Source organism: Poecilia reticulata, linkage group LG19, assembly GCF_000633615.1.
Source record: "Poecilia reticulata strain Guanapo linkage group LG19, Guppy_female_1.0+MT, whole genome shotgun sequence".
Lineage (NCBI taxonomy): Eukaryota > Metazoa > Chordata > Actinopteri > Cyprinodontiformes > Poeciliidae > Poecilia > Poecilia reticulata.
Window position 1 is genome coordinate 16,937,892 of NC_024349.1, and position 27,490 is coordinate 16,965,381.

General features: G+C 41.8%; 1 protein-coding gene across 2 annotated transcripts in view; it reads left to right on the plus strand.

Moving 5' to 3' along the window:
• etv4 (ETS variant transcription factor 4) overlaps window positions 1-27,326 on the plus strand; it is a 39,137-nt gene extending 11,811 nt beyond the window's left edge. For both annotated transcript variants that reach the window (XM_008437395.2, XM_008437394.1), the window contains 8 exons: window positions 15,118-15,247; window positions 16,434-16,616; window positions 16,739-17,145; window positions 21,755-21,823; window positions 22,466-22,513; window positions 23,950-24,122; window positions 26,004-26,105; window positions 26,791-27,326. In XM_008437395.2, coding sequence (XP_008435617.1) covers window positions 15,118-15,247; window positions 16,434-16,616; window positions 16,739-17,145; window positions 21,755-21,823; window positions 22,466-22,513; window positions 23,950-24,122; window positions 26,004-26,105; window positions 26,791-27,018 — 1,340 coding nt within the window. In that variant the 3' untranslated portion in view covers window positions 27,019-27,326. The remainder of the gene's footprint in view (window positions 1-15,117; window positions 15,248-16,433; window positions 16,617-16,738; window positions 17,146-21,754; window positions 21,824-22,465; window positions 22,514-23,949; window positions 24,123-26,003; window positions 26,106-26,790) is intronic.
• Window positions 27,327-27,490: the final 164 nt, after the last annotated feature.

Genomic DNA, 27,490 nt, shown 5'->3' on the forward strand with positions numbered 1-27,490 from the left:
TAAGTCACTGCTCATATTACTTTTCACGTTCATCCATTCGACTCTGTGGTCATCTTTGAACTTGGGGAGGACTGCTGAAGTAATAACTCGCTGATGCTACAGTAACCTCTTTGCCAGGCAAAACTATGCAGAGACAGAAGTTCCTAATGRCSCAGTCATCCAGTGAATCTGGATCCCAGCAATATGCGGCACCATCGTTCAATTTGCATACCTTTGAAAAGCTGAATGGGTCACAGCCCAGGAAACCAGTACACAATTATTCAGGGTGCAGGTACAAAGGTGGTCCCTTTGTGCACATCGGAAGGTGCAAAATGGAAAAGCAAATTCCTTGGCCCTACAACTGAGCTGCTATTTGAATGAGTTTTCCTTTCTTGTTGTTCGTCCTAACAATGGCGATTCAGGATCTGGGTGGGAGGACGTGTTGCTCTGCAAACAGTTTTTTTTGTTTTTTTTTTCCCAGCGCCCCCCAACTCTAGCATGGATGCTGAAATGGTAAAGGGAGAACTGCAACACCAATCCCTCCTCCAAAGTGAAAACTGTCCGCTCTGGGTGCTACTCAGAGCCTCTTCTTCCAATTGAAACCAAGCGTCTTTTATTTCCAAACATTGGAAGATGTTTTTTTTTTTCTTTCTCTTCTTTTTGACAATTCTAACTCCCAACCAATCAGCCACTGGGTGACACATGCCCTGTCTACTGTGGCTGTCTACTGGCCAACAATGTGGAGGAGGAAGTGCAGATGAACCTCAGGGCAAACAAGGGTCATGTCGACTTAACCCACTGGCCTCAACACCCAATCAGCTGTCAGAGCTTTCTAACGGCTGACCTGAGTGTGATTTGCAGGGTCAGAAGGGCTCCGGTTTGATGGGCAGCTCGGTAATACACAGCAGAGTTGCTCCTGTGGTGAAACTTTCCCCTGCTGATTGTTGTCAATAGCAGAACACCGATCACTTTAAACTTTGAAAGGAGAACTTTAAGTGACAGTTGCGTATGCACCTACGTGAGGCGTAATGTTATGACTACCTGCCTAGAACTGTGTTGGTCCTAGTTTTGGTGCCATGGCTACCTGATAAGGTGTGCTGTGGCATCTGGCAGCAAGATGTTAACAGCAGATCGAGTCTTGTAGGCTGCAAGGTTGGACGTCCATGGAAAAAGCCTTGTTCACGTCACAGAGGCACAAGTATATGGCCCAAAACTCTACAGCTAAAACCTTACTGGATTCTTTAAGAATGTAATAATTTTCCTTTATATCATTCAAAAGAATAAGGTTAGCATTAAGGGAAGAGTCCTGTATTGTGGTTTTATATACATTTTTGCATGTATATAATCTCAACCAAAGCAAAGATATCAGTCATACAATCTTTAGTTTGAACTTAGCAGTTTATTTTTTTTTACTTTTAACCCAAAATCCAGCATGATGATGGGCTTTCAATTACATTACGAGTGGATTTGTCAAACTGGGTTCTTTGATAACTAAAATTCAATTTTCTTCCCCAGTTCAGGGGTATTTTTTATTTTTTGGGGGGATGATTTTTGATAGATATTGTTCACTGCAGACATGGAATACCTCACTAGACCCGCCCTGATCGAGATGTTATGATCAAGTAGTCCAGCCTTCACAATTTTCTCATGTTACAGTTGCTTAACTTCTTACTCCTGTTAATCTGACCTCTAACAGATAAACTTTAACTACAAAATGTCCTCTCACCACCTAATATGCCTTACCCTTATAACCGGTGCCATAATGAAAAACTGGTCAGTGTATATTGGTGTGCGTCTTCGTCATTGCTTGTTTCATAACATTTTTTTTTTTTTGTTTTAATCTGTTAACTTTGTCCTTTCCCATACCCAAAGTAAAAGGCATTCTTACCGTCGGCTAAACGTTAAAAACAGGTGACTCACCTGTTTTGGAAAGTCTAAACACACACAAACACACCAACACAAAAAAAAGCTTAGAGCACAGCATTAATCCCAGGTGACCGGGAGTATAATTGAAGCTTCCATTGAAAGCTGTGCCTTGTTAAAATAAACATTGTTGTTTTCTGAGTCAAGTCTTTACCTGCATGGGTGTGGCAGTGTTAACGGGGGCAAAGAGAGATAGTAAAAGGGAGAGGGGGGTGAGGGGGAAAGAGAAATAAACACATGTTACAGTGCTAAATTAAAGAAGAGGCGTGGAGAAGCAGTGGTGGTGTGTGTGTGTGGGGGGGGGGTAACGCTGGGATTGAGCAACACTTTCACATCTGGTAAATCCATCTCTTCTGGTCCTTTAGTTCAGGGCTAACAAGTGAGCTCTGTCTGGAAGGTTATGCAAACAGCCGTGCAGTTTTTTTTTTTGTGTGTGTTTTGTTTTGTTTGTTTTTTATGTACTTGCAGGGCCGCCTTTGTTTATGTGCGTCTTTACTGTAAACTAGCGCTCCATGTTGTTTCCACTGGTTTAATGTGATTGCTCTGTACGTGTTAAAAGAGAGATTTGATTATAATTTTGCGCCCGTGAAAAAGCGAGAGAGCATTAGGGGGGTTTGCCTGTGGAAGCCGACAGCCGCTTCAGGGCTTATCCGCGCCCGACGCCAGGCTGTCAAGCAGATTTCTTTGTCTGTTTGCCGCCTGCAGGGGGGAAAACAAAAGCGCGCAAAGGTGTCTTTAATTTATGGCTCGGAAAGTTCATTAAACTAGTTTGGGTGTGTTGCTAATTTGGTGTTCTTTTTTGTGTGTGTGTAAAGAGCACTAAAACGCACAGTTGGAGCGCTCAACGAGCCTTTCCCTGCGTCTCAAGCCTGCTCTTCTCCGTCCAACTATGTTGTTTACACTTGGAGCAGCTCAAGAGATGTGACCCATTCATAAATTTTCTTCACTGCGTGCGTAAAAGGAAGTGTGCCTCCCCTCTCACCCCTCCTCCTCTCCTGCTTTCTCCCCGTTGCTCCTCTGCAGAGCTCTCCTTCAGTCTCCATTCATAAAAAAAAAAAAAAGAGAGCCCTACAGTTAAACTCCTGCTCTCCAACTGGATACTCTAAAACCCTCCCTCCCTTCCTGTCTCTGTACAAACTGAGTCAAATTTAAAAATCCGACACACACACACTCCCCCGTCTCTTCCACCCCCCCCCCTCTCCCCACCACCACCCCCTTCTCTTTTCTCTCTCTACCTCTTTCAACGCACACACACACACACACGCTTTGAGCATTCCAAGATGTGAACTAATCCTGTGTTTTTTCGGAGTTGTGTAGGGTGATTGTTTGGTTTTGTGCCTTGCCATAATTATATAGGAAGTTGTGGCTATAGAATGCCGTTACGGTGTTTCCCCGAGAGCACGGTTGGTAAGAAGGGGAGGATTTAAAAAAAAGGAGAGAAGAGGAAATGAAAGTAAACTCCTTCACCACTGACAATATAGGATTTTTGTTTGTGTCGCTCCAGCTTGCACAATTTGATGCTCTTGAAGTCTTCTGGTGATTCTCAGARCTGGGGTTTTTGTTAGCTGCCATTGCAAAGTTCAGTTGACTTTCTCATTAGAAATTATAACTAACAGTGTTCAACATTAACCTTCCAGCCAYGAGCTTTAAGCAGCGTCCTGCTGGTAGATATTATTCATGGGAGTCATAAAATCACGTTTCCTTTCAGTGGACTGTATCCAGATTACAGAAAATTACTTTAAATGGCTGGTTGTAAAGTTTGTGCGTTTAATATCTAAAAAAAACGTTGACTAGGAACTTACAAAATAGGAGATGGCAGAGGTAAAACAACACGCGCCACTGAAAAGCAGTAATGCCTGTGATATTGGTGTTTTTCTTTATTCAAGCAAAAGCATTTTTAATGAAAATACATTTGGAGGTGTATTTTAAAGTCCAGCTCATGTCTGCATTTCTTTATTTATTTATTTATTTTCATAAAACAGCCTTTCTAAAAGTCCAGTCGTAGCCGTAAAAGCTTTCCCGAGACTCTGACTGTACAAATTATTGATTGCTGTCAAAAGCAAATAATCCTAAACATGATTATTGGAGAACTGGAGCTGTGCAACATATTGCAGCACAATTACCACTGAGATAGTGAGTGCAATCCTGCGATCACAAAGGACAGCTTGTAGGTGATTTGGTAGAATGTCAGATTGAAAGTGACACGCATGCAAATTCAGGATGCCACTGATTTGTTTGAACTGTTGTATGGGCTCAATGCCCACACCTGACACATATTTATGGAGGCTGACACCTTTGCAAAAAATCATTTAARCACCAACTGGTTGTTCATCTAATTGTTGAAACTGTAGACAACAGTCATATGATTGCATACATTTTAAGGYTGAAATYGTGTGTTTTCTTCATTGAACATGGAATTCTGAAACAAATTAAAGCAGAATTGTGAAAAAACAAAAACAAAACAACAACAAAAAGCAGGCTTCAGAATTGTATGGTGTCCAATGTTTTTATTTGGCTCATTGAAGGCAGGAAGTGTCTTTTTTCACACTTAGTTTTAGGGTTTCTAAATATCTGTAGGTTTAATCTCAGCTGTTTTGATGATACAGCTTTCTGTTGTACTCTATTTTTTTTCCTTATACTTGTGTGTAAAAGCAAGAGGCATGATGTTTATTAGAGCATGGAAACTAATAATCTTACTTCTCTTGCAAATCTAATAAAAGCGATTTATCCACAGCTAGTTGTTGTTCCAGACCTTTGACCTTAGAAAAGATGGAGATTGTTCCACCTACAGCTGGTTTCTCCTTTGTCTCGAGGTAGAGGTTATTGACTACGTTACTAATGCTAGAACAAATGGAAGAAAAGCAAGCGGTGCTGGGAGAAGGAAGGCATTATGGTTCCAGTGACTCGTGCTCTAACCAAACCTGGACTTTGCTTTGTCATGAACTCACATCCCTTCCTCTTCTTCTGGGTGGGTTTTCTGGACCTGAACTAGCCAATGTTGTTTTTTTCTCGTAAAGAGAAAAAAACAACATTAGTCTCTGTGTTCTGCCACTTTCCAAAATACAGCTGCTATGCAACAACGTCTGCACAAACACTCAGGTGACTGCCAAAAACACGCAGATTTACTTCGGGAGGTGAGTTGAATTTGTGCTTTTTTTTTTCAGGGGGGAGTGAAATAGCCGATTTCTCTCACGTGAACAGATGATTTCTTTGACAACCCCTCATCCGCCGCTGCTGCACGCACAAACACACACTCCCTCTTTTCACAGACAAACCTCGTCCCTGCTGTTTTATGAATGGGCTGGTTGTGAAAGACTGGCTGAGGAAGCACATTGAGTTAAGGGGAGTGAACCTTCATTCATGACATTGACATGAGTTATTTCTCCACCAGCAGCACCTATTTGTGTAAGTGCAGAACTGTTTTTTTTTTTTCTGTCAGACAATGTCTCAGAGATTTCCCATTTTCTGCACATTCTTTCAAAGTAAAAATATAATTTCTGCTTTTTTTTTTTCATTTTGGTCTCATCATTCAAATATTTCCTTCGAAGTCTAAGCAAACATGCAAAGCTGCATGCCATTTTGCACCTGTCCTACCTATGCGGTCTGGTCTTTGGAGGATTTGATGGTCCAGGCGTATATTTGTTTTACAGCTTTCAATGAGGGAAATAAAAGCYTCCCAGAGTTGATTCAGAGTGGCGTTGTCAAAGCTGAGGGTGGGGGCGCGAGGATTAGAGTYGGYAGCACAGCTTTGTGAATGGATGGCAGTGTGCGCTTCATTACAGGAGAGCTGGAGGAGGGAGAAGAGACCTTTTTCATGCCGTTTATCCCCGAAACAATCAAAGAACTGTTGATGTTCTGCTGCGCTCATGTTGTTGTGGATTAAGAGACCTTCTGCCGCTAAAATTTTGTTTTCAGTGAAAATAAGCAAAGACCAAAGTTAGAGGATTCTGTAAAAAAAAAAAATAAAGTTGTTGTACTTAGCATTTTCTAAAGTAGTGGGATATATTAACAATTTAGTAAATAAACGATCAAAATAAAATGTTCTACTTTCCACAGTATCACAGGTCTGCTCCCCTCTTAAGTTGTACTCTCTACACTTAAGCATTTTTAAGCTAACATTGTAGAGCTGTACGGAGATATGAACYGCTAACTCGCTTTTTCACCGTCTATGAGKGTAAAACTACAAATTTCTATGTGTTTTATTTGTATTTTGTGTGACGAACCAATGCGTAATTCATACGTGAAGGGAAAAGGTTTTCTTTTTTTTATCTTTACTGATAAAAATGTGGAAAGTGTAGCACACATTTTTACTTAGGCCCTTACTTACCACGTTGTAGAATCACCTAAGCTGCAGTAACAGCTGTAGGTGTTTAGTGTATGTCCACACCAGCTTTCCACAACAAATTTGAAGTCTTGCCACAGAATTCTACTCCAAACTTTGACTGGGCCATCCTTTGGGCTGATCCATTTAATTGTAGCTCATTTTACTTATGAAAGTTGAGTATTTTGCGACCACTAACACACTTTTTTTTTCTATTACTTGTGTATAACTCCATTCATTTTCCCATCAACTCTGATCACCTACCTTCCCAATGCTGAAGAAAGGCATCCAATCAGCATGACGCTGCACCTGCCACGCAGATTCATGCGCAGTGACATTACCAGTTACGCTACAAAGTTAACGCATTTGTCAAATTTAAGCACAACATCCAAGCACATTAGCATTAGCACCTTAAAAACACAGAGTGTGCGGCAGTGGATGAACGTGATCATGGCCTGCTGACACCGACCAGAAGGTGTTCAGGATGAGATGAGAGCCATCCTACGAGGATATTGATCCAGGAGCACAGAAGGAGGAGATGGAGAGGGTTGATAGATGGCTTGATAAAGATAAAGCTCAGATAAATCAGCTTGAAAGCAGACGAGGGGAAGGAGAGGGGTTAAAAATGTGCCACGAAGAGTTACKGCTGAGATCCYGATCGGGAAAGCGAGGGTCAAACWAGAGGGCAGCCGAGGTGGAATTTGCAAGAAGAAGCTGTGGATGTGGCATTTATGCTGATAATCCTGAGCAAGGTGTTCCGGCATGGATCCATTATCTCTTGTTGATTTCATTACCTCCGCAGGTTGCACCTCATAGAAAGCCAACACACACACACACACACACACACACACACACACCCTTTCGACACATGTAGCACACAAGGGTACACAGTTCATTATTTCATTTCAGTAACAGTGTGGGGACTAATCAATGGCTACATTAAACATTAAGAGAGGGGGACAGATATATTGGGGGGAGAGAGGGCTGAGTGATTGAGAGCAAAGAGTCAATATTGAGGCAGATTAATTACATCCAGGCCTCGTCTTTGATGGGACGTCCCTCTTGCTGCACGTGTCCTGAGACAGGGATCTATTGTATCTGGTCCACTAAACTGCGGCAGGGTAGAGAGATTTATAACAACCCAGCGGCCGTTTACAAAAAGCTAACGCTGCACAGTTGAAAGTGAATTGGACAGCTGGGACAACATAAAATGGCAGAACGTGTWCAGTTAAATCTTAATTCCCTCGAACCTCCAGGGAGAGCGGGAATGAGGTGAAGTTTCCGGGTTTCAGGAGCAGGAACCGTTCTGAGAAAAACCAGAAGCGTTCTCGTTGAGGAAGAAATGTTCTCACCTCTCAAGAAAAAGAAAAAAAAAAAAAAAGCACTGTGCTCTGTTTTGAGTTCATTAAAAGGAAGTGAAACTATGATGTGTGCAGATTTTATACTTCAGCCCCCTTTCCCAGGATTAGTGTCATTCACGTCTACATCCTGTTTGGTAACGCAGTGAAATGCCCCGTGGGTGTTTTTAACAGTCAACAATGACCCCAAAAAACGTCTCTTCGGGCCTGTTGTCTTCTTGGATGCTACCGCTGCACTCTTCATCAATCCAGTTAGACTTGTTTGGCATGTATCTGACAGCCATGCTTTAAAAATTCAAGGGGACCGAACCATTATCAGATGGGAGTGGACGATCCGTAAATCAGATAGAGCAGACACTAATGGATCCAGCACTCCAGATAGATACTGAAGCGGCTCTCGAGCCTGCTGGCTCTCAGAGACGAGGATGAGCTCGTTAGTGCTGCCCGGCCTGTTCGTGTCTCTCTAAATGTGCAGTGACCTGAGAAGCATGCACACATGTCYGGCACATGTTTCCATGCGCCAGTGGATTGGCTGGTCGGCCTCTGCAGCTGAAATACTCTGGATTAGACCGTTTCCTCAGTTCCTCTCTCTCTCCCCTGGTGATRCACATCATTTAGCACCCGCTACAAACTTGGGACCTCTGTGTAAATATGACTAATTTCTGTTCTTGAATTCCCGTGAAAAGAACATGTGCTTATTGACATCTGTGATTGAGCTGTTAGTCATTTGTCTGACAGCAGCAAGGCAATATTTTAGCAATACTGTAAGCAGGATTATTGCTCAATATAGCTCTGATGTGTCATTTACTATTAAATAATGTAATTTATCAGAAAGATTAATAACAAAGATCAGGGCCTCTGGTCTAATGTTCTTTGGTGAGAAACGTCCTRGGCCACAACGCTAAAACAGAGGACTTGATTGGCATAAACCAAATATAGAAAAGAAGAGCTTCATATCAACTTCAAAGCGTCGAGGTGCAGGACTCATTGTTTGGGGAATATTTTGTTGTAGCAGGTTCTGGTCGGTTTGGTTCTTGGGGGAGGAAAAATGTGACACCATTTGTAAAATAAATAAATGAAGCTGGAGCATTGGGCCRTGCCGCACGATAACGAGTCAGAAGGTCCCAGTAAATCCTCCAAGGACTTGCTGAGAATTACAAAATGCGAAGTCCTGGGCTGAGTCAGAACTCTTTTCTTTCTATTTTGTACATGCAGGAAATCACCTCAAACATCTTTCATTTGGCACTTCAAGCACAGACGTACACAACTTCTTCTCACCGCAAAATTAAACCAATCACAGCTTATTTTAAGGACGCCTTTCGTGCATTCAGTTGTAACACAAAGTGATTTACAGAGGTCCAGACAGCACATTGAATATTTGCCCATGGTAAATGACCCGCACTTGTATTGCACTTTATCAAGTCTGAGGACTCCAAAGTGCTTTACACTGCAATCAGTAATTTACCCTTTTAAACACACATTTGCACACTGATGGTGTAAGTCACATTGTAGCCACAGCTGCCCCCGGGGCASTCCGTAAGAAGTGAGGCTGCCATTGGAACCACTGGGCTCTCTGGTGGTGGTCAGAGAGCCCAGTGGTTCCAAATRAAACCCCGACTTTCTGCACTATTAAGATCAGAGGACGAAACTTTTCTCTAACCTGTATGTTTTAAGCTAGACAAACATGACCATTTGCAACATCTGTGACTTAACATCATCCTTTTTTATAATCAGTCTCATTTTTATTATCCTTCTATTCACCTCCCTCCAACTGGAACAACCCCATGTGTCTATATCACACACAAGGCTGTGTAAAACGCCACATCGTGTAAGATAAGAACCAGATCTGGAGATAGCTTGAATCGTATTTGTTTAACCAGACTTACTGAGTGTTTGTTGGGGGGGTTTAACTGCACAGTCGCATGCTCTGCACTTTAGCTTGTTCCTGTCACCTGGTTTGACACTGATGCTCGCTTCMGATGATTGATTTTGAGCGGGGCTGCCGTGCGCTACAGAGTTCCAGGGGCTTAAGACTTGGCCAAGCTGGAAATAAACATCCAATGTAATACTCTCCAGACGCTCTGTGTCTTCTTGCTGGATTTCTGCATACTGAAAGCCCTTAAAGGGAGGAAATAATCTATCCAGAATTAGATGGAGTTGTTTCATATTCGGTCACTTTGCAACCACAAAACCGTTGTGTATTTTGTTGAGGTTTCATGCGATAGAGCAACACAAAGTGGTGTACAAATGTTAGGTGGAAGGAAAATGTTCCACGGTTTTTAAAATATTTTTGAAATCTGAAAAGTCTTGTATTTGTATTTACCCCACTAATGCTTTATAGGGACATTATTCACTGCAAGATTTGTAAGTATCTCTCTACCAACTTCACACATTGTGAGACTGAAAATTTTGGTCTGGACTTTGACTGGACCATTCTATCACATGATCTTAACCATTTTTCATTTATTTTTTTGTAGTTCTAGCTTTATGTCCTGCTGCATTATAAACYTCTGCCCCAGTCTTAGGTCTCTTGGATCCAGTAACAGGTTTTCTTCCAGTATTATYCTGTTTCTAACTTCATACATATTTCCATCTACTGTCAAGAAAACTGCGCTTAAGGTTATTTTCAGAGCCGGATTTTTTTGGTCACATAAAGCATCTTGCATGAAAGCAAATAAGTTTGGTTTTGCTCTCATCTAAGCARATCACTACCTGGCCGCTACATGGCTTGTTGCAAACTATGAACGGATTTCTTATGACTTTTTTTATCTGTAAAGATCACCTGCTTGAGTGAAAATGAATGATATCTGATTGGCAGCTAAGAGTGACAGTTAAGTATGGAAAACAATAGCTGCGTCTTAGTAGGTGACTGTGGCTCAGCAGGAAGAGTGGACAAGACACTTAACTATGTTGCGTAACAATATGTGCATCAATGTAKGAACGTGTGTGTGAGTGTGTGTGTGTGTAGGCTAGAATAAGGTGATTCTAGTGTAGWAAACTATGGGCAGGCAATATAGCTAGATTATTCCCATTTTCATTTGCTTAATTGAACACAGCTCTGTAAGTTGTTCATGGTTTGGTATTTTGTTTAATAACCTAACCTGCTTTAAACTTCTTCACCTTGCCGTTTGTTCTCTAAAGTCCTACAGTGAATCTCTGAGTCTTCCACAGCTGGATTGATGCTGAGTTTAAACTAGACCCGGTTAGACTTCTGGTGATGTTTGTTTGCATTGGATTTGATTTGGAGGCATCAAAACAAATGGGAATGAACCCATGTGCACACACGTTTYAGCTTTTTATCCGCATATGTTTTGAAACACAAAAAATTGTTAGAATAATTCTTTGTTTTTTTTAAAGTTTTAACAATTCAACATATTACAGATTGAGTGGATATTTTCACACCACATTTGCATGACTCAGTTTAGAGCCTCATTGTACAGAAAAGAGCGTGTGTGTTTGTGGCAGGGGCTGATTGTTGAGCATCCCTCTTCATGCAGTCTGTTTGTGGTAGGTATCTACTGAATGGGAGTCCTACCCGTGTAATGACCCATCTACTTCCTAAAGCACTCAGCCATGACCATCACCTTTCACCCTGCATCCTCCCCTGTCAAGAGCCAGCATTTACATATGTAAACGTCCATCTCAGCCTTGCTTGTTGCAGGGGAGGGGAGTTMGGGTTTCACTCCTCTACGAAGGAATTAAAACAGGGTGCAGAAAGAGACACCAAAAAGAGTAGCACAAAAAATAAAGAAGGTGGAGATAAGACGGGCTTTGAGTGAGGAGSGGTCTCTGACCTTATGGGTTTAGGAGGTGACGGGGAAGCCGCTACCTTCGTGACACAGTGCGCTGTCTGTATTATTTCAAAATTGTCCGCTTTGGAGGGCAACAACCATTGTGTTTGGAATCTGTCTTTGCACTTCCAAACACCCTTCACTACCTCAGGGCTCGGAGTGCGTAAGCTCACACAGAGGCCCTTCAAACCTTGTGTGTGGAAATATGAGGACCTCTCTTTGGAAGGGTAATGTAACATGTCAAGAAAGAAACTGCTATAGGAGGTCATATTGCCCCAAAATAAAAGCAGGAAGAGAAGGAAACCTGAAGAACATAACTTTGCCTGGATCTGTTTACAAGACTGCCAGCACTTTATAAACTTCAGCCGCAAATCTGACATCATTTAGACAGGAATATTTACTGTAACATGCACGACAGTTTATAATAGTTGCTGGAGACCAGAGCTGGTATTATTCTAAGAACTATTCGTGGATCTGGCTGCAAGGTTACTCTTCATTCGGAGATTTTAGGTTTTATAGATGTTTAGTTTCAGAGATGTTCTGCAGAATGTGGTCTTTTGAGGAGACAAAAAATATATATCCTAAACCTCAACCTGCTCTGAGCTCCATAAATACTGAAAGCTATCTAAATAGTTGCTACAAGCTTTTTTTATTTCAAGCTTTTAAATGTAAGATTTTTTAGAAAGAAAACTATATTACTAATCGTTAGCATCAATGTACAGGACAGAAATGTAAGCATGGATTTAAAAACCGCTTAACTGTTTTCACTGGCAACATGCGATCAAGCAGTGGGAAGAGTTTTGTTGAAACTGTCCAAAAATGTCAATGAGAGAATAGTATCACATGAACTTCTGAGAATATAGAGCAGGTTGCTTTAAAATGTACCAAAAGTTGTTTTTATTCCAAAAATGTGTATTTGGTCCTAAAAACCATTATCAGGGCTTGTCTAACTCATTTTAAGGTTTATTAGATTATATTATTGTTGCACGCTGAACATTATAAATGTATTTTATCACTCTTACTTATCAAAGCCACTGGCCAGTGCTAACACTGTCCTAGCCCAAATAACAAATAGAAAGACGGGATACTAGGTAGGTTAACCAATCAGTTGTAAGCATAAATTTAATTAATCACGTCATTTCAAATTATTTTTGGGGGGAAAAAGTAACAAAGGAACTAGGAAATGTAACTTCAAATAATAAATACATATCATTTTATCAAATTCCACATATAATTATTGAATTGTATATTAGTGAAAGTGTTAACTGCATTTACAAGAAATTCATATCTTGGCTTCATGGTTTAACATGGAGGTTTTATAGAACTGACACATGGAGGCTGCAGTTTGAAGCAATCTGAGGGTTCAGCCTCTTTTTTCCAGTGCGTATAGTTGGGATGAGTCAGGAAATAAACCAACAGCCTGGAACTGRAAAATGAGTATCGAACCCGTTATAAAAAGAGGAAACATTTGTGTTTGGGTCATTGATGTTTTGTAATTGTTAGGGAATTATTTTTAAAAAAAAACATGTTAGTTGAGCTTGAAAAACTTGGTAGAAAAAGGCTGTAGGGCAAAGAAAAATATTCTGTTTAGTTAAAATGATATATATCKTCACTGAACTGGAACCAAGCTGCACAAAAAAAAATTTAAAATTAAAACACGGAAACATTTCTGGTACCGTCTGACATTGTTCAGGTTAAACAAGAACCGAGAAGGRCGACATCAAGGGCAGCATCCCTCCCAGTCGTATTCGTTTGCTCTGCGCCGTGAGTCAAGTTGCGCACACTCCCTTTAAGGATTGTTTGCAGTTCATGACCGTGCCTGAGAAGAAAAGAGGGGAATGTCAACAGACAAACACACTCATATTATTAGAGCAGCAGTCATGTGCCACCCTCTGTGTGAACACACCGGCAGACGCTGTGCCGGAGATTCGGAGGAGGCAGGAATCCCCGTCGTGTCTGTCTGGGAAATCTGGGTRAATGCTCTCTAATCCTGTTGATCCCTGGCTAAAGCCAACACTTCCTCACCTGCCCGCCTGCCATGGGAGAGTGACTRCAGAGCAAAAAATAGGAAGGTCGCGATGAGGAGAAGTGCCACTCGGCTGTCGGGTTATTTATTGAAAATGTTTGATCTTTCCGAGGCGCACCGGTCAAAGTGAAATGACAGGAATGTAAGAGCGCACTTGTTCTSACGAATTTGTTTATCTAGGGTGGCAAAAGTGATTTAAAAATGAAATATGATAAATTTGTGTGAAGAATTGTGGGGAGTTGACATAAGACAAAAAAAACAACCTCAATAGTTGATATATTGGATTGAAAAAGTCCTGAGCCTTTTTACAGTTCGTCACATTACATCCACCAAAGTTAGTCTACTTTATTTGGATTTTATGTAACAGTCTGCTGCAAAGTAGCACATAATTATGAAGAGGAAAAAAACCATACGCAACTGAAAATTTGTCAGAGGTTGTCTTATTTATATTCATTCCACCTGGATCAAATCACTTTTTGCTTCACTTGTTTTATGACATCACTCTATTTTTACACTGTCTTTCCACCTTGCAGTGATAAGCTGTTTTATGTTTGTCTGTCGCCTTGTGCAAAATTCACTGTAACATGTAAGAGGGGACAAAGTCCGAGAGGTGCGAATAGTTTTCCAGGGCACCGTTTAATCTCCTGTCCAGCTTTTCTTCTCACTTTCTACCTCACAGCCATTTTGTGCTTCATTCAGTGAGCCAGATGTTTTTTTTTCTCCTTTTTTTTTTGTGAATGGAGGACATTACTTTGTAATTACCTGGGCTGTGCTTTCAGTGTGGCCTGTTCCGTCAGATCCACGCCCACGGCAGACACACACACGCACACACATATTCAGCAGACAGATGAGCCGACGAGCGCACACACACACACGAATGCGTGCCTCCCTTCCCCAGCTGGAAGCGCACAGCTGCTGCTGTTTACCCTGTCGGGACCAGAAAAACATCCTGTACAGTTCTCTGGGTGAAAACCTCCCCTCACATAATAAACACGAGCCCTCTGCACAGTTTGAAGCTCCACTTTGGGTGGTTTTTGTGGCCGTCGAGGCAAAAGGTCGCCTCCAGCAGTCGGGCTTGACAGACAGTTCAATATGTGGCCGTTTGAGGGGATCCTTTATACCGCATGTGACTTCATYGGGTTATGTAAGATTATCTGTCAATGCACGGAGACAAAGGGATGGTTAACATCTGGATRCAAACAAGAAAGAAACGCTGAGCCACAGATTTTGCCCTTCTGAAAGAGACGTGACGTTTGCTTTCATCGGCAATCAGGCGTCTTTCTGGCCTCCATGCCTGTTTAGCTTTCATTCCGACTTCGACAGAGGAAGTTTTGGCTGCTGTTGTGTCTGGACGAGAAAAAAAAAAAAAAAAAAAGTGGGCAAGGACACTCTGGGCTCCTGGAATGCAGTCGTGTGCAAGCATGTGTGCTTCCTTGTCCGTGTTTATGTAACTGTGTATTTATACGTGTCTGTTTGCTGCCCTGTGCTTCCACTGACATTCGCTAAAGTGTTTTTGTTTTTTCTTTTTGTTTTTTTTCTTTTCTTTTTTGCTGGCACATAAAAGACATTCCAGCGCAGACAGGAGAATTACCCTTTTGCCTCAAAGCTCACCGACAGTAGTATCGGGGCAGGGTTGAACCACAAAAGAATCTAGAAACGTCTATTGTTAATGTGCATGAGCTAACCCTGTGTCTGCTTTCTGTTTATCGTCTCTTGTAGCAGTGGCATTTCACAGTCCTCCAGTCACCATCAAAAAGGAACCACAGAGCCCTGGCTCTGACCCCAGCCAGTCCTGTAGCCACAAACAAACCTTCAGCTACCCCAGCGGAGAGCAGTGCCTTTATGCCAGGTATCATGGTTTTTCACCTTGATATGCAGAATAAAGCCAAAGTTTCCATGACCATCAGCACTCTCTTTGGAAAAGTCAAGTACAGATTTGCTTCTTCTGTTAATTTTATAAGGAAAAGTAGCTGTAAAGCACTCGATAAAGWGATAATGCTTAATTTRAGCRTCTCTAGCCCCCTGCAGGTGCTTGGCAGTTTAGGTGTTACCAAAATGCCAGTGTGAAAAGTCATCAGAAAATAGACTTATGGAAGCAACTGTTGCTGCCCGTCACTCTGGCAATAGTTTTCAGGCCATTCTCAGATCATTTGAAGCCCACCATTTTCCAGCGAGAGAAGTTATTCACAAGTGGAAAACATTTAATGCAGGTGCTAATATTCTTGGAGAGTTCTGCAAGWCCTCTGTGCAACTTTCCACAGACATTGCAGAAAAATCCAAAGTTCTACCCCAGACTCCASAGACCTAATTTGTCTGTACAGTCACACCAAAGTTGAAACAAAAAAAACAGCACAAATCGAAAAATCTGAGCACGTATGTCTTGTTTAGAAAGGTTGCCGAGAAAAAACATATTCTCTCTGAAACAGAATGTGGCATAACTTGTAAAGTAGCGTCTGAATGAACAATAGGACCAGTGGAACATTGTCTTTGGTGCAGATGAGACCAAAGCATCTTAATCTTTACATTTTCTGTATCCTSTATCTAACAGAACATAATCAAATTCCATGCAAAAATGTTGCCTCTTTTTTCCAGAATTTCCTTCTGTGTCACAGAGAATATAAAATTACACTCATCCAGTTTCATTAGGTTTGGAATGAAAAGTGTTCCTGCAGCGCTCTGGCTGTTTTAACTCTTTAGCATTTAAGTTGAAACAGGGTAATCAAGTTTCAAAAAGAACAATGATTGGTTGTCTCTGTAAATGCTTGCTTGAATAGTAAAAATAAATAMATAAATAAAGCAAACAGCAACTCAGTTTGCTCTTTCTGTGCAGCAATGGTTAGACATGAACGATGGCCTACTAATGGTGAGCATACAACAAATCTGAAACCACACATTATTGACAGAAGAGCGCTAACCCATCTCCCATYAGCTCTGTTTGTTGTATTGACTGCAAAAAAAWATATAAAAAAATAAAAAACATTGCTCCTTGTTGTGACATGAATTCCTGTATGAATTTCTGTCGTTTTTATCAACAGTGCCTATGAGCAGAAAAGGGCTGCGGGAGGAGCAAAGAGCTCCTGTCCAGGGACTCCCATGTCCCCGATGCAGCAGCATTACTCCCCCAAACCTGCAGCAGCTGGACGGCCCGACGCCGGCTACCTGAACCCAGCTGCCACGTCCCAGCCCCTTCCCAGCAACAATTACCACATCAACAACAGGTTATAGAGGAAAAAAATGCACTTTTTACTTACTTACTTAATTTTCCATGTTTTGTTGCATAGATCCAGTAAAGGATCCAATATAAGATCTTTAAGTTGAACAATGTGTTTTTATCTTCCAGTTCCAGGTTTCAGGGCACTTCAGCAGACACTATGTGCCCCCAGTTCCCCCCACCAGCGCAGGCYTTTCAGCGCATGCCGTCTGCCCCAGCTGGACATGGCACTGGAGGATGTGGCGTGGGAGGCGGTGGAGGTCCAGGGGGTGGCGGCGGCGGCGGCGGCGGTGGAGGCGGTGGTGGTGCGGCGTATCATCGGCAGCACTCTGACCCCTGTGTGCCATACCTGCAGCAAAGCTTTAAACAAGAATACCTGGACCCTATGTATGAGCGAGCAGCTCACATGGCAGGACCGGGCCACGGACAGGGGCACGGACCCCACCCACATCCGCACTCACATCCACAGCCACACAGGTTTCCACCAGCCCACATGATGGTTAAGCAGGAGCCCACAGACTACACCTATGAACCTGGTGAGTGATGATGTCTCCATACTGAAACGGTTTAGCTTTAGGAATATATATTGCCRTGTTCAGAYGCAGCCACCGTGTAAAGTTTAGTACCTAAACCCTTGACAGAAGCACCTTTGTGTAGCAGAAAATGAACACTGCACATCACCCTGAAGTCTTGAGACATTGTGTTGACCAGAATGATYTGGTCAAAGTCCCAACTAACTTCAATTCAAGAATCTGAGGGAACAATTGAAAATTGATTTTTGACATTTTTCTTCCATATGGCTTTCACCAAGACTTCTTGTAACTTTCAATGGTCTTCTTACCAYTTATCCATAAGGAACAGCTGTGTTGTTCCTCATCATCGGTTTCCGAGGAAATATTCAAAAATGATTTTGATACAAATAAGATGTTTGTTTTTTTTTACTTAAATAAAGAAAACAATTAAATGTGGACCCTATAAAACCAATCAATATTGGTGAATACAAGAATGTTCTTGTGCAGTAAATCCATATTTTGGCCACTTTTTTCCATGTTTATTTTTGCATTGAGATGAAAGGTCTCTGGTGAGCGTGGCTAACTAGAGAACAAAATGTACAAGAGGAAAACAAACTTTTCCCCATGAATGCCGACTGCCTCTCAGCCTCCGAGACTCCTCCTTTCAACTCTCTGACACTCTGCAGCAAAAAGAAAAAAGGAAAGAAAGAAAAAAAAGTTTAGTTTCTTCTTTTGGCCGCAGCTTTTCTCCGCCCTCTGTGAGAGTGAGAGAGGCAGAGGAATTTCATTGAGAAAATGGAGGGCACTGGAAAGACTAGAGTCCCTCGCGGAGTGCTCCAGGGTTTCAGGTTGCAGCAGTGGCTTCCTTTTTCTGCAGGCAGATGAACTCATAATGGAAAAATGAGTGTGCCGGCGGTAACTCAAACCTCTCACTGGCTGGCTTGCAGGAGAGGGTGTGTGTGTGGAAGGAGGGCAATGCTGAAGGTGGGGCGGGAGGTGGACGGGGTGGGGTAGCCGGCTCAGGCGCTTTAACGACGAGCTGCACAGGCAGGGAGCTCATCGGCTCGTTTCTTTCTGAGAAATCCAACACTTGGCACACATTCTGTCCTCGTTCACCTGTGTTCAAGATTCTCCTTAGCTGACTGGGAACCTTTCGGTGCAGATGGCCCGCAATGACATGAGCTGAATCGTGAAGTAAAAAAGTGTTCCTGTTCCTGCAAATCACCACRTTTGAGACAAACGTTCACAGTCTTAAGACAGAAGGAAGAGGGAATTACAGGAAGATGTTTGKTTTTTTTTCTGGATAACTGCTATGTGGAGAGATTTGAATGTGGTGAAGATTTAACARACGTCGGTGTCCAGTGTCACAAAAGGTTCATTATTCAGCRCTAATTTAACAGAAAGTCCTGGTTAAAAGTTTCACTCCTACCCCAAACCTGATTGAATCAGATGATTTACAAAMATTTATATTTAAAGAATGATCAACTGGCCTGATAAGTGRTCAGTAAAGTCAGTAATGCGAACATCTTGTGATACAGTTACATCTTCATTTCTTTTATTTATTTATTTTTTACTTGTCAAGACAAATGGGTACTATAGAGGAAGTCAGTTGTGACTCCAGTCTGCCTCACATATGGAGCCCATGTGCATGCGTTACTTAGTTTGGAAAATATATAAAACAAAAACCTTTTTATCCCAGAGTTTTTAGTGTGTTAATGCCCCCATCGCTGCATTATGCCTCTGCTTTTAGTTTTYATGGCATAGAAATATATTGTTAAATCATCACCTACTAAGCATTCAACACAGTAGAATGTACCGTTTCATCAAATAAGCCAGACCTTATTTTCCAGACTTCCACCACAGCAGCAGAATTGATCCAACTTGCAAGTGAAATGTCACAGAAATAAGCCAGTAATAGTTTTACCTCATCTCATGTTGTCTGCACCATTAAAGATTTACTGAGCATGCCTTGGAAGAATGCTTAAAACGTAAAGTGAAACTGACAGCATGATCTTTTTTTTTCTTCTTGCTAGCATTTAAATTTCATTACCCCACACTGTGAGCTGGTCCTTAAATACGGAAAAACTAATAACACAAGTTAGTGGTGTCGTGGCAAAAGTAACGTAAMCCTTTCTGACAAAGGTGAACRCTGATCACGACGTAAAAGTGGAGCGCGTCAAAAACAAGGCGAACATGCCGCGAAGACGTGACAGGACTTGACGTTCCACAAAATCCCCTTCGTTCTCCCACATCTGGACGTGTGGAACATGTTTTTTTTGTTTTGTTTTTTTACATGCCACCATACACAGCAAAGTAGGCCACGTTGTGACAGCAGCTTATCTGGGTGATTAACGCTCAAGGCTCCAGATTGACGCACCTTTAAAGAAAAAATAAATGACATYGGCTCCGTGCGTCGCTGTTGATGTGGGCTGTTAACATGCTGTTTAAACGGGRGGGGGGGGGGGAATGCGTCCCGAAGCTTTAACGTCATCCTTTATAATGGAAAAAATAGCAATGAGGCTGGGTTTTTAAGCAAGTGGAAAACAAAGGCCGGACACTATAAACAAAGACGGACACATGCCACCACTTTGCACTCCATTTTGAAAACAGAGTCTTTGCAGTGTTTCGTCACTGCTGCCGTGTCAGTTGAAAGACACAAACGGCCTTTTTTTTTCACTCGGTGCACAATTAACCCCGGTGCTCTCGCTCACACCCTAATCTACCCATCACTCTCTGTTGTTGTTGCCAGACGTATCATTTACACTATGATCCAAAGTTGCTGCCCCGGAATGGAGGGCTTGATTTTCCCCAGTGGCATCTTATCGCAACCGCAGTTCTGCAGCTGCATTCCCCCGGAGTGAGTCACTACAGTGAGAGCCACAGTCAAAGGGCTGTGCATTTCAGTTGTTATCCACTTGCTTTTCTCGGTGATGCACTTGACGGATAGCTGAAATAAAAGAATACCAGTAAACACACAGAATAGCCACTGACTCATCGTCTTTGTGTGTGCACAGACAGGTATAGAAAAGGAAAAGCACACGCACAAAGGTGAGCAGCTCAGKTAAAGGAAATGAAGCACAATGGCTTTGTGTAGCAAATACAGCTTTTTGAGTCAATCTATGATGAAGGTGCGGGAACGGGTAAAAAGTGCTACTTTTTTTGTCCTGATCCTTGTTTAAATATACCCACGGCAGCAACAGGAGTGAAATTATGTGTGATTCATTTGTTCTTACAATGCTAGTGGTGTTCATATAATATATGTGCATTACACACCACACACCCTTTCTCAAATGGGTACTGCAACTTACTACTGTTTAATCATTTTTCCTCACTTGTGCACATATGTAAAGACGTCTGTAAAAAAAAAAAAAAAAAGAAAGAAAGAAAAAATTGCGGATCTATGATTTTGTCCAATTTGGTTTTATGTTTGTACTGTAATTCTGACTCAGCTCTGTCTTTGAGACTGAATCCCTTCACTGCAACACCTCAACTTCTAGTGCACCTTTGCCCAATTCCAATTTTGTTTTCGATTATCACAGCTGCTGCCACCACTGCTTTCTTTCGCGACGAAATAAACCCCACAYGTTCATGAACGTTTCTGAAGAACATCAATGAAACATTAATTTCAAATCTTGACCCAGATTCTCATTTGAATTTAGGACTTTGACTGAACTATTCTAACACCAATATGTTTTGGTCTAAACAACTAACTCCCTGTCTTTGCACAAGTAAATGCTCTCTGTGGCATGTCACTTCCACTACCTTGYTTAATAATGGGGATGCTATGTTAGGGTGATATGCAGTGTTAATTTCCATTCTCAAATAGCATTTGGACTAAAGAGGTACACTTTGGTCTCATCCAMCCAGAWCAGGTTTTTAGCATGTTTGCTGTGTCCTCTAAATGACTTATGGCAAACCCCAAACAGAGCCTCCTATGACTTTTTTCTCTTTTTTTTCAATCATTGGCTCTCCACTCTTCCATAAAGGCTTGTGTACTATGCAACTAATAGCTTTCCWATTGCTATAGATTTGTGCAGTTCGTCCAGAGTAACCATGAGCCTCTTGGCTGCTTCTATGATTAATTCTCCATTTGTCCAGCATGTCAGCTTAGGTGGACCGCCATGTCTTGTTTGGTTCGGAGTTCAGCCATGCTCCCAGATGAAGGAATGCCCCTGGTGCTATTAGATCATTAGAGCTGTTSGGATGTTATTTTATATCCTAAATMTGTCTTTAACTTGTTCTATGTGTTCTCTAACAAAGTCTAAGACTGTCACAGAACATCGGCATTTATTTATTTACTTAGTGGTATCAAAATAAAAAGGGTCTGATTGTGATTTCTTTCCGCACTTTTAGATATTGTCCTTGGATTGAACATTTATTAACATCAGACCAAATGGATGTTCTGTTCTTGCGGTACATCAGTCTTAGCTGAGAAATGCAGCTCTATTTTGTGGGGGGGTTGTAGTGGGGGGGGGGGTATCAGTGAAACTCCTCAAACTACACATTACGGTGTTTAAGCCCTGGGCGTAAATAATCAAAATTAAGTTTAGGTTTAAGAACAACAAGGGAGGAGGGGATGAAATAAGATCCATCTTGTGTTACTGACCTGTGGCTCTTTCTGTTTGTGTCCCAGATGTGCCTGGTTGTCCCTCCATGTACCACCACGCCGAGGGCTACCCAAACCCCCAACACAGCAATGAAGGTAACAGTGATTTTTTTTTCTCATTGTCTTGATCAACTTTTATTGCAAAAAGAAAAAAAAAACTCTTTACATTTTTTCCCATTTTAAAATCTAAAAGCGTCACAGCTTCAAGTAGCCGATCGWCCCCCTCTACATTTCTTTCTACTATGAACCTTCACTCATTACAGCTCTGTGGTCATTGGGTAACCAGTGAACAGTGTCCATGTTTCCATTGGCCAACCAGTGGTGTGTTCATGTTTCCATTGGCAGAGGCTCAAAGCTCACCCCTGCCTCATGAATCCTTGAATAAACACAACTCCTGGAAAAAGCAGAATAGTTCCCCAGCAAAAAGGAAAACAGACCCTCCCCTTGCTCCCACTGTTTGYTGGACCATTTTTGGTCAAATTTGGCGTGCCAAAGCTTTCTTAAATGCCTCAAAAAAATATATTAAAAAAATACTTCAACTACAAAATGTGCATTCCTCTTTTGAAAGTGTGTCGTGCGAAGAACGTTCACATTTCCCCTCAGTGTTATTCCAGTGTGAATGTATTTTATGTGAGATAGTATTTAAAGTTTAGCACACGCCCTGATTGCACAGTCGAGTTCTTCTCAGATCCAGGGTGCTGCTGGAAACTCTGACACAGCTCCCCTCTTGTCTCTCAGGCTATCTGTTCGAGAACGACTCCCGCGTTGTCCCAGAGAAGTTCGAAGGTGAGCGCACGCCCTTCATCCCCGCACATTTACACACACCTCAGTCCCAACAGACGAGCTGTTAGCTTAGGGGCAGCAGGCACCTCAGATGAGGTCACTCCAATCTCTATGTCTGCGTTGTAAAGAAACCCGAGATCCCTGACTGAGATGTAAACAGGTTTGTGCGCTCCAAAGCTTTACTAAGTGGATTTGGTTTCATCATGCGGAGCTCCTCTGTCACACAGACGAGCAGTTTCCCATGGTGTGGCTGTTTGTTGGCGCTACAAGCCATTGAGTGAAAAGCCCGAGGTGTCAGTGATGGTTGAACCGGTGAAGCGTGCGACTTCTATGAGAGACAACGGCGGTAACTTAGCCACAGTTCTCATGTTGCTACAGTTGTGTACAACATATCCAGTAACAGGTAAACAACTGAGAAGCAAAACTGGAACATGGGTACGTTAGCCTGCTCACAGCTTCGTTCAAAACTTGGTTGTTGTTTTTTTTTTCTAGTTCTTAACCATGCTACGTTTAGTTTCATGTTGTCCAGTCATTTCTGATCATTTGTCAAATTCTGTCTTAGTACAGCAATTTGTCGCTCTGTATGTAAGTCATACTGCCTACATTGGGAACATATAATATTAGTTAACATCAGGTAACTGATGTTGCACCAGAAGAATTTCAGATTTGCTCATGATCCATAAAGGCCCATTTGATGCTTGATCTTTTTAGTAACTCTTAACTTTGGTTCAAACTTCTTGCATTCAGTAAAAAGCAAAATTAACATTGACCGTCATATTTCAGACAAGTTTGATCTTCCTCAGGGTCACTTTCTGCAAAGCAAATACACCTGTTTGCTTTGTTTTGGTGTAACTAGGTGATTAAAAAAATCATTCTCATTAAACTACTTCCATCATCAAATCCATTATCAATGAAAGTAAAAAAAAAAAGATGGTGGGAAAGATAATTCATGAAAAAGAAACAAAGAATAACAACATTTTTAAATATTGAAACTGAAAACAACATCACGTAGTAATGAGTTTTCTCATTACTAGTGTTGTTTCTAAAAAATCGAGAAAATCTACTCCAACATTTGAGCCACTTCAGAGTGAGAGCTTTTTAGATTGTTCAGCAGAAGGCAAAAACAGTCAATGTTTCTAGAGTTTTTATTTTATTGTTTTATGGACTTTAATATCAAAATTATTCACGCTGTTTTAGTTCGTTTACTCATATGCATTTTGCCGCTCACTGATTTATTTACAGCGACTTGCACTTTAGACACTGAGGCGTTATTGGGGTTTTTTTTGTTTTGTTTTTATAAGTGAAAAGCCTGGAAATGACGTAGAGAAGCCGAGACACCTAAAGGCATCATAAGAGCACCAATGTGTGACTACAATGAGTCCTTTCTGACTACTTCTCCTAAGACTGAAGCTTTTGTTTTCTGTGTTCCTCACGTCCAGGCGAGGTAAAGCAGGAAGCAGGCGGTGTCTTCCGTGAGGGAACGCCTTACCAGCGACGCGGCTCTTTGCAGCTCTGGCAATTTCTCGTTGCCCTTCTGGACGATCCGGGAAATTCCCATTTCATCGCCTGGACGGGCCGCGGCATGGAGTTCAAGCTCATTGAACCAGAAGAGGTAGATCTGAATTCTGAATTTACCTAAAAAAAAAAAAGTGACTCCTCAAAGTCACAAGGGACCATCCCTCAAGTCTCCTTGAAGAGGCTCAAACTTCATCAGTTGCCAATTTCTTTTAAGTAAACGGAACCAAAGATATGAAACTTTTCTCCATATCATTTGAATATGGAGACCTYGTTCGCTATGGATGACGGGAGGAAACAGATAGGATAAAGTAAGAGCAGGGCAAAGGGGGAAAATGGAAATCACATGTAATTAATCACTTTGTTTTGATCAATTTTACATACAAGGCGTTTTTATTTTTCTGCTTTCAGCAGATGGTATTTTTCCTGTGCAATCCAACATAAACGGTTGTGGTCTTTGAGAAAGAAAAGCTATTTGCTAGCGCTGTAATTTGCATACATTTCAATGRACATTCCCTGAATCCATAATCCCTCATTTTAATGTAGGCAAACTGAGTCAGCACATATAGAGATGCTATTTACATGGTGAAGCTGTTTTAAGAGCAAATCTGCATCTGGGTTCATAATCAGCAGAAATAAAGAAAGCACGTGGGAAAAAGTTGAAGTACAGACTCTCCACTTGTATTTCACCGGTTCAGTCAGCAAAGACCAACTAGCTGTTGATGACAGCTCATAGTAAGACCTACACACAGCTCTCTGGAAAAGCTTCAAGTCATGTCTCATTTCTGTTTATTCTTCTTTCAAGCAGTCAGGCTTTCTTGTGAACCTGGATGGTCTTGCTCAGTAGTCCCCCACACTTTCTAAAGGTTTGTCCAAGGTTTCCATTGGACTTGACATATTTAAAATGCTGGGAGTGTTTAAATCGTTGCGCTCAATACTGTAGCTGCTTAAATCTTCAGATGTGAATTAATCCGGGTTCGCTTAAATGTTTGCAGAAAGAGATGAATAATTGAAGCGCTCAGTTTCAGGTCCATTACTGTACAGCACTCTGTTCACAGATCGAGTTAATGGCATTCATGACTAATGTACAACAGAGATATGAGCAGAGCAGAGGAGTTATTTTGGGATTAGATCTTCTCTACTTTTTTATCCCGATTCCAACTGTGGCATCAGTCCACCTTCCCTCACCGACTCTGATCCCCCACCAGCCCCTCCTCCACCCTCCACCCATTTATTATTCACCAACATGAAACACAATGAATTGATAAACAAAGGACAGCCACCCCCAGTCTCTCTCACCTGAGAGACATTTACACAATGTTTAAGTCTGCAGTGTGATTGGTCCGTTTATGTAGGTTTTTTTTCTTTCTCTCTTTCTTCTTTTTTTTTTTTTTTTTAAAGACAGACAGGTCCATATTGTGTTTTCCATTATCTCTTTACTGTACATTAAAAATGAATGGGCTAAGAGTTTCACAGGAGCAATTAGGCCTGAGAGCGTACTCAGAGATCAAACGGGGCAGCTGGGTGATGAAACTCGTCTTCTTCAGTCGGGACTCTTAGAGCGCCACCCCCCTCTCCTCCTTGCCGTCCATCCCGTCCCTCATGATTCCTCTGAAGTGTTTGTCTCCCTCTCTCCTGTGTGTCCTACTACCAGCTCAGCTGAGAGTTTAATTTAAGACTGTAGCAATGTTTTACAGCTGTTCATTGACAGCCATTGCTCCCCTTTTCACTGCAAAACACTGCGGGACTCTGGTTACATTCAAGTGGTAATGGGTTACATAAAAAAGGAAGTGAATCCACATGTGGGGACTCGCCCCAGCCTTGGCATTTGTTGACGCAGTCAAACTTGAACACCAGACAAGAGTTTGGTTTGCCACTGGGGGCCCTTAGTGGTCATAGTGTTGAATTACACCTGTGATTCATGAACGCTGACGGAAAGAAAACTGGAAAGTGGATGACTGATTTTTCTTTTCCCCAGGTTGCCAGACTGTGGGGCATGCAGAAGAACCGTCCAGCCATGAACTATGACAAGCTTAGTCGTTCTCTGCGCTACTACTACGAAAAGGGAATCATGCAAAAGGTAAAAAAAAAAAACACGATAGCGATGCATTCTGTCMGAAATGAAAAACTAAAAGGTGTGGCATTCATTCAAAATCAACACTCAAGTCTCGAATACGAGTAAATTAGATCCAGYGCAACCAGGCCCCATAAGAAAGCAAGTCGTTCACATGTTCACATGTGTGTAATTACATTTCTGCATTAATCTRCCTGTTCTGTGAAGCACCTCAGAGGTCAAGGAGGAAGTCGTGGAGAAATTGATAAGACGGCTAAGTTATAAAACAGCATCTGTGTGAATATCCCACAAACCAATGTTTGTTTCATAATCTAAAAAAAAAGTAAAGAGTACGATGCTGCTTCAAACCTACAAATAAATGGTAGGCGAGACCAAAGGAGGCTCAAGAGGCTTACTGTAAAATACATGCAGCTTAATTGCAATAAAAGGTGATGCTACAAATTTGTGGGGCATCTCAATATGAATGCACCTCGTTGGATTTCATTTTAATTTGTAAAAAAATAATAATAAATAAATAAAAAAATACTGGAAACCACACTACTACTATCCACCACTTTGTGTGGGTCTATTGCATTACCTCCTCACAAAGCCTTTCTGTTTTATTCTATGCTGCTCACTTTAACGGAGCATTTATCCCCCCCACCCCCATCATACAATCTCATTTGCGTTCTCTSTCTCTTTCTGTCTCCAGGTGGCGGGGGAGCGTTATGTTTACAAATTTGTGTGTGAGCCCGAGGCGCTCATCTCCCTGGCCTTTCCTGACAATCAGCGGCCGAGCCTAAAGGCCGAGTTCGAGCGCTACGTCAACGAGGAGGACACGGTGCCGCTGTCGCACCTGGACGAGGGAGTGCCCTACACCCCGGAACAAGCACCCCAAAACATGGCCCACCAGCCCTACTCCAAAGGCTACATGTACTAAAGCCAGCCCACCCGCAGCTCCTTCTACACCCACCTTCAGAAAGTCCTTCTGTTGTACCAACTCATCATCATACACACCCTGAAGCCCCACCATGCACCTCTTGCACATTGCCCACCCATCCACTTGTATATAAGGCTATGGTGTTTTTGTTTAAATTAATCTCATTAGGGATTTTTGTTTGTTTTGTTTTCTTTTGTTTTTAAACGCTGCATTCGTCCCACATCTGAGGCCTATTCAATACTTAAACATTAACGTGGTTCAAGAGATTGCTTAATAATAAATACTCATAATAATAATACCCCTCAAAATTGAGTCTTGACTGTTTTGTTTTTGTTTTGTTTTTTTGKTTTGTTTTCTAATGATGATTTGGATTATAAATGGGTAAACAAAGGACAACCTGACATTTTGATTAAAACCATGGGTGTCAGTCCTAAACATTCACCACAAATGCTTATAAACTTGAGAAAAAACG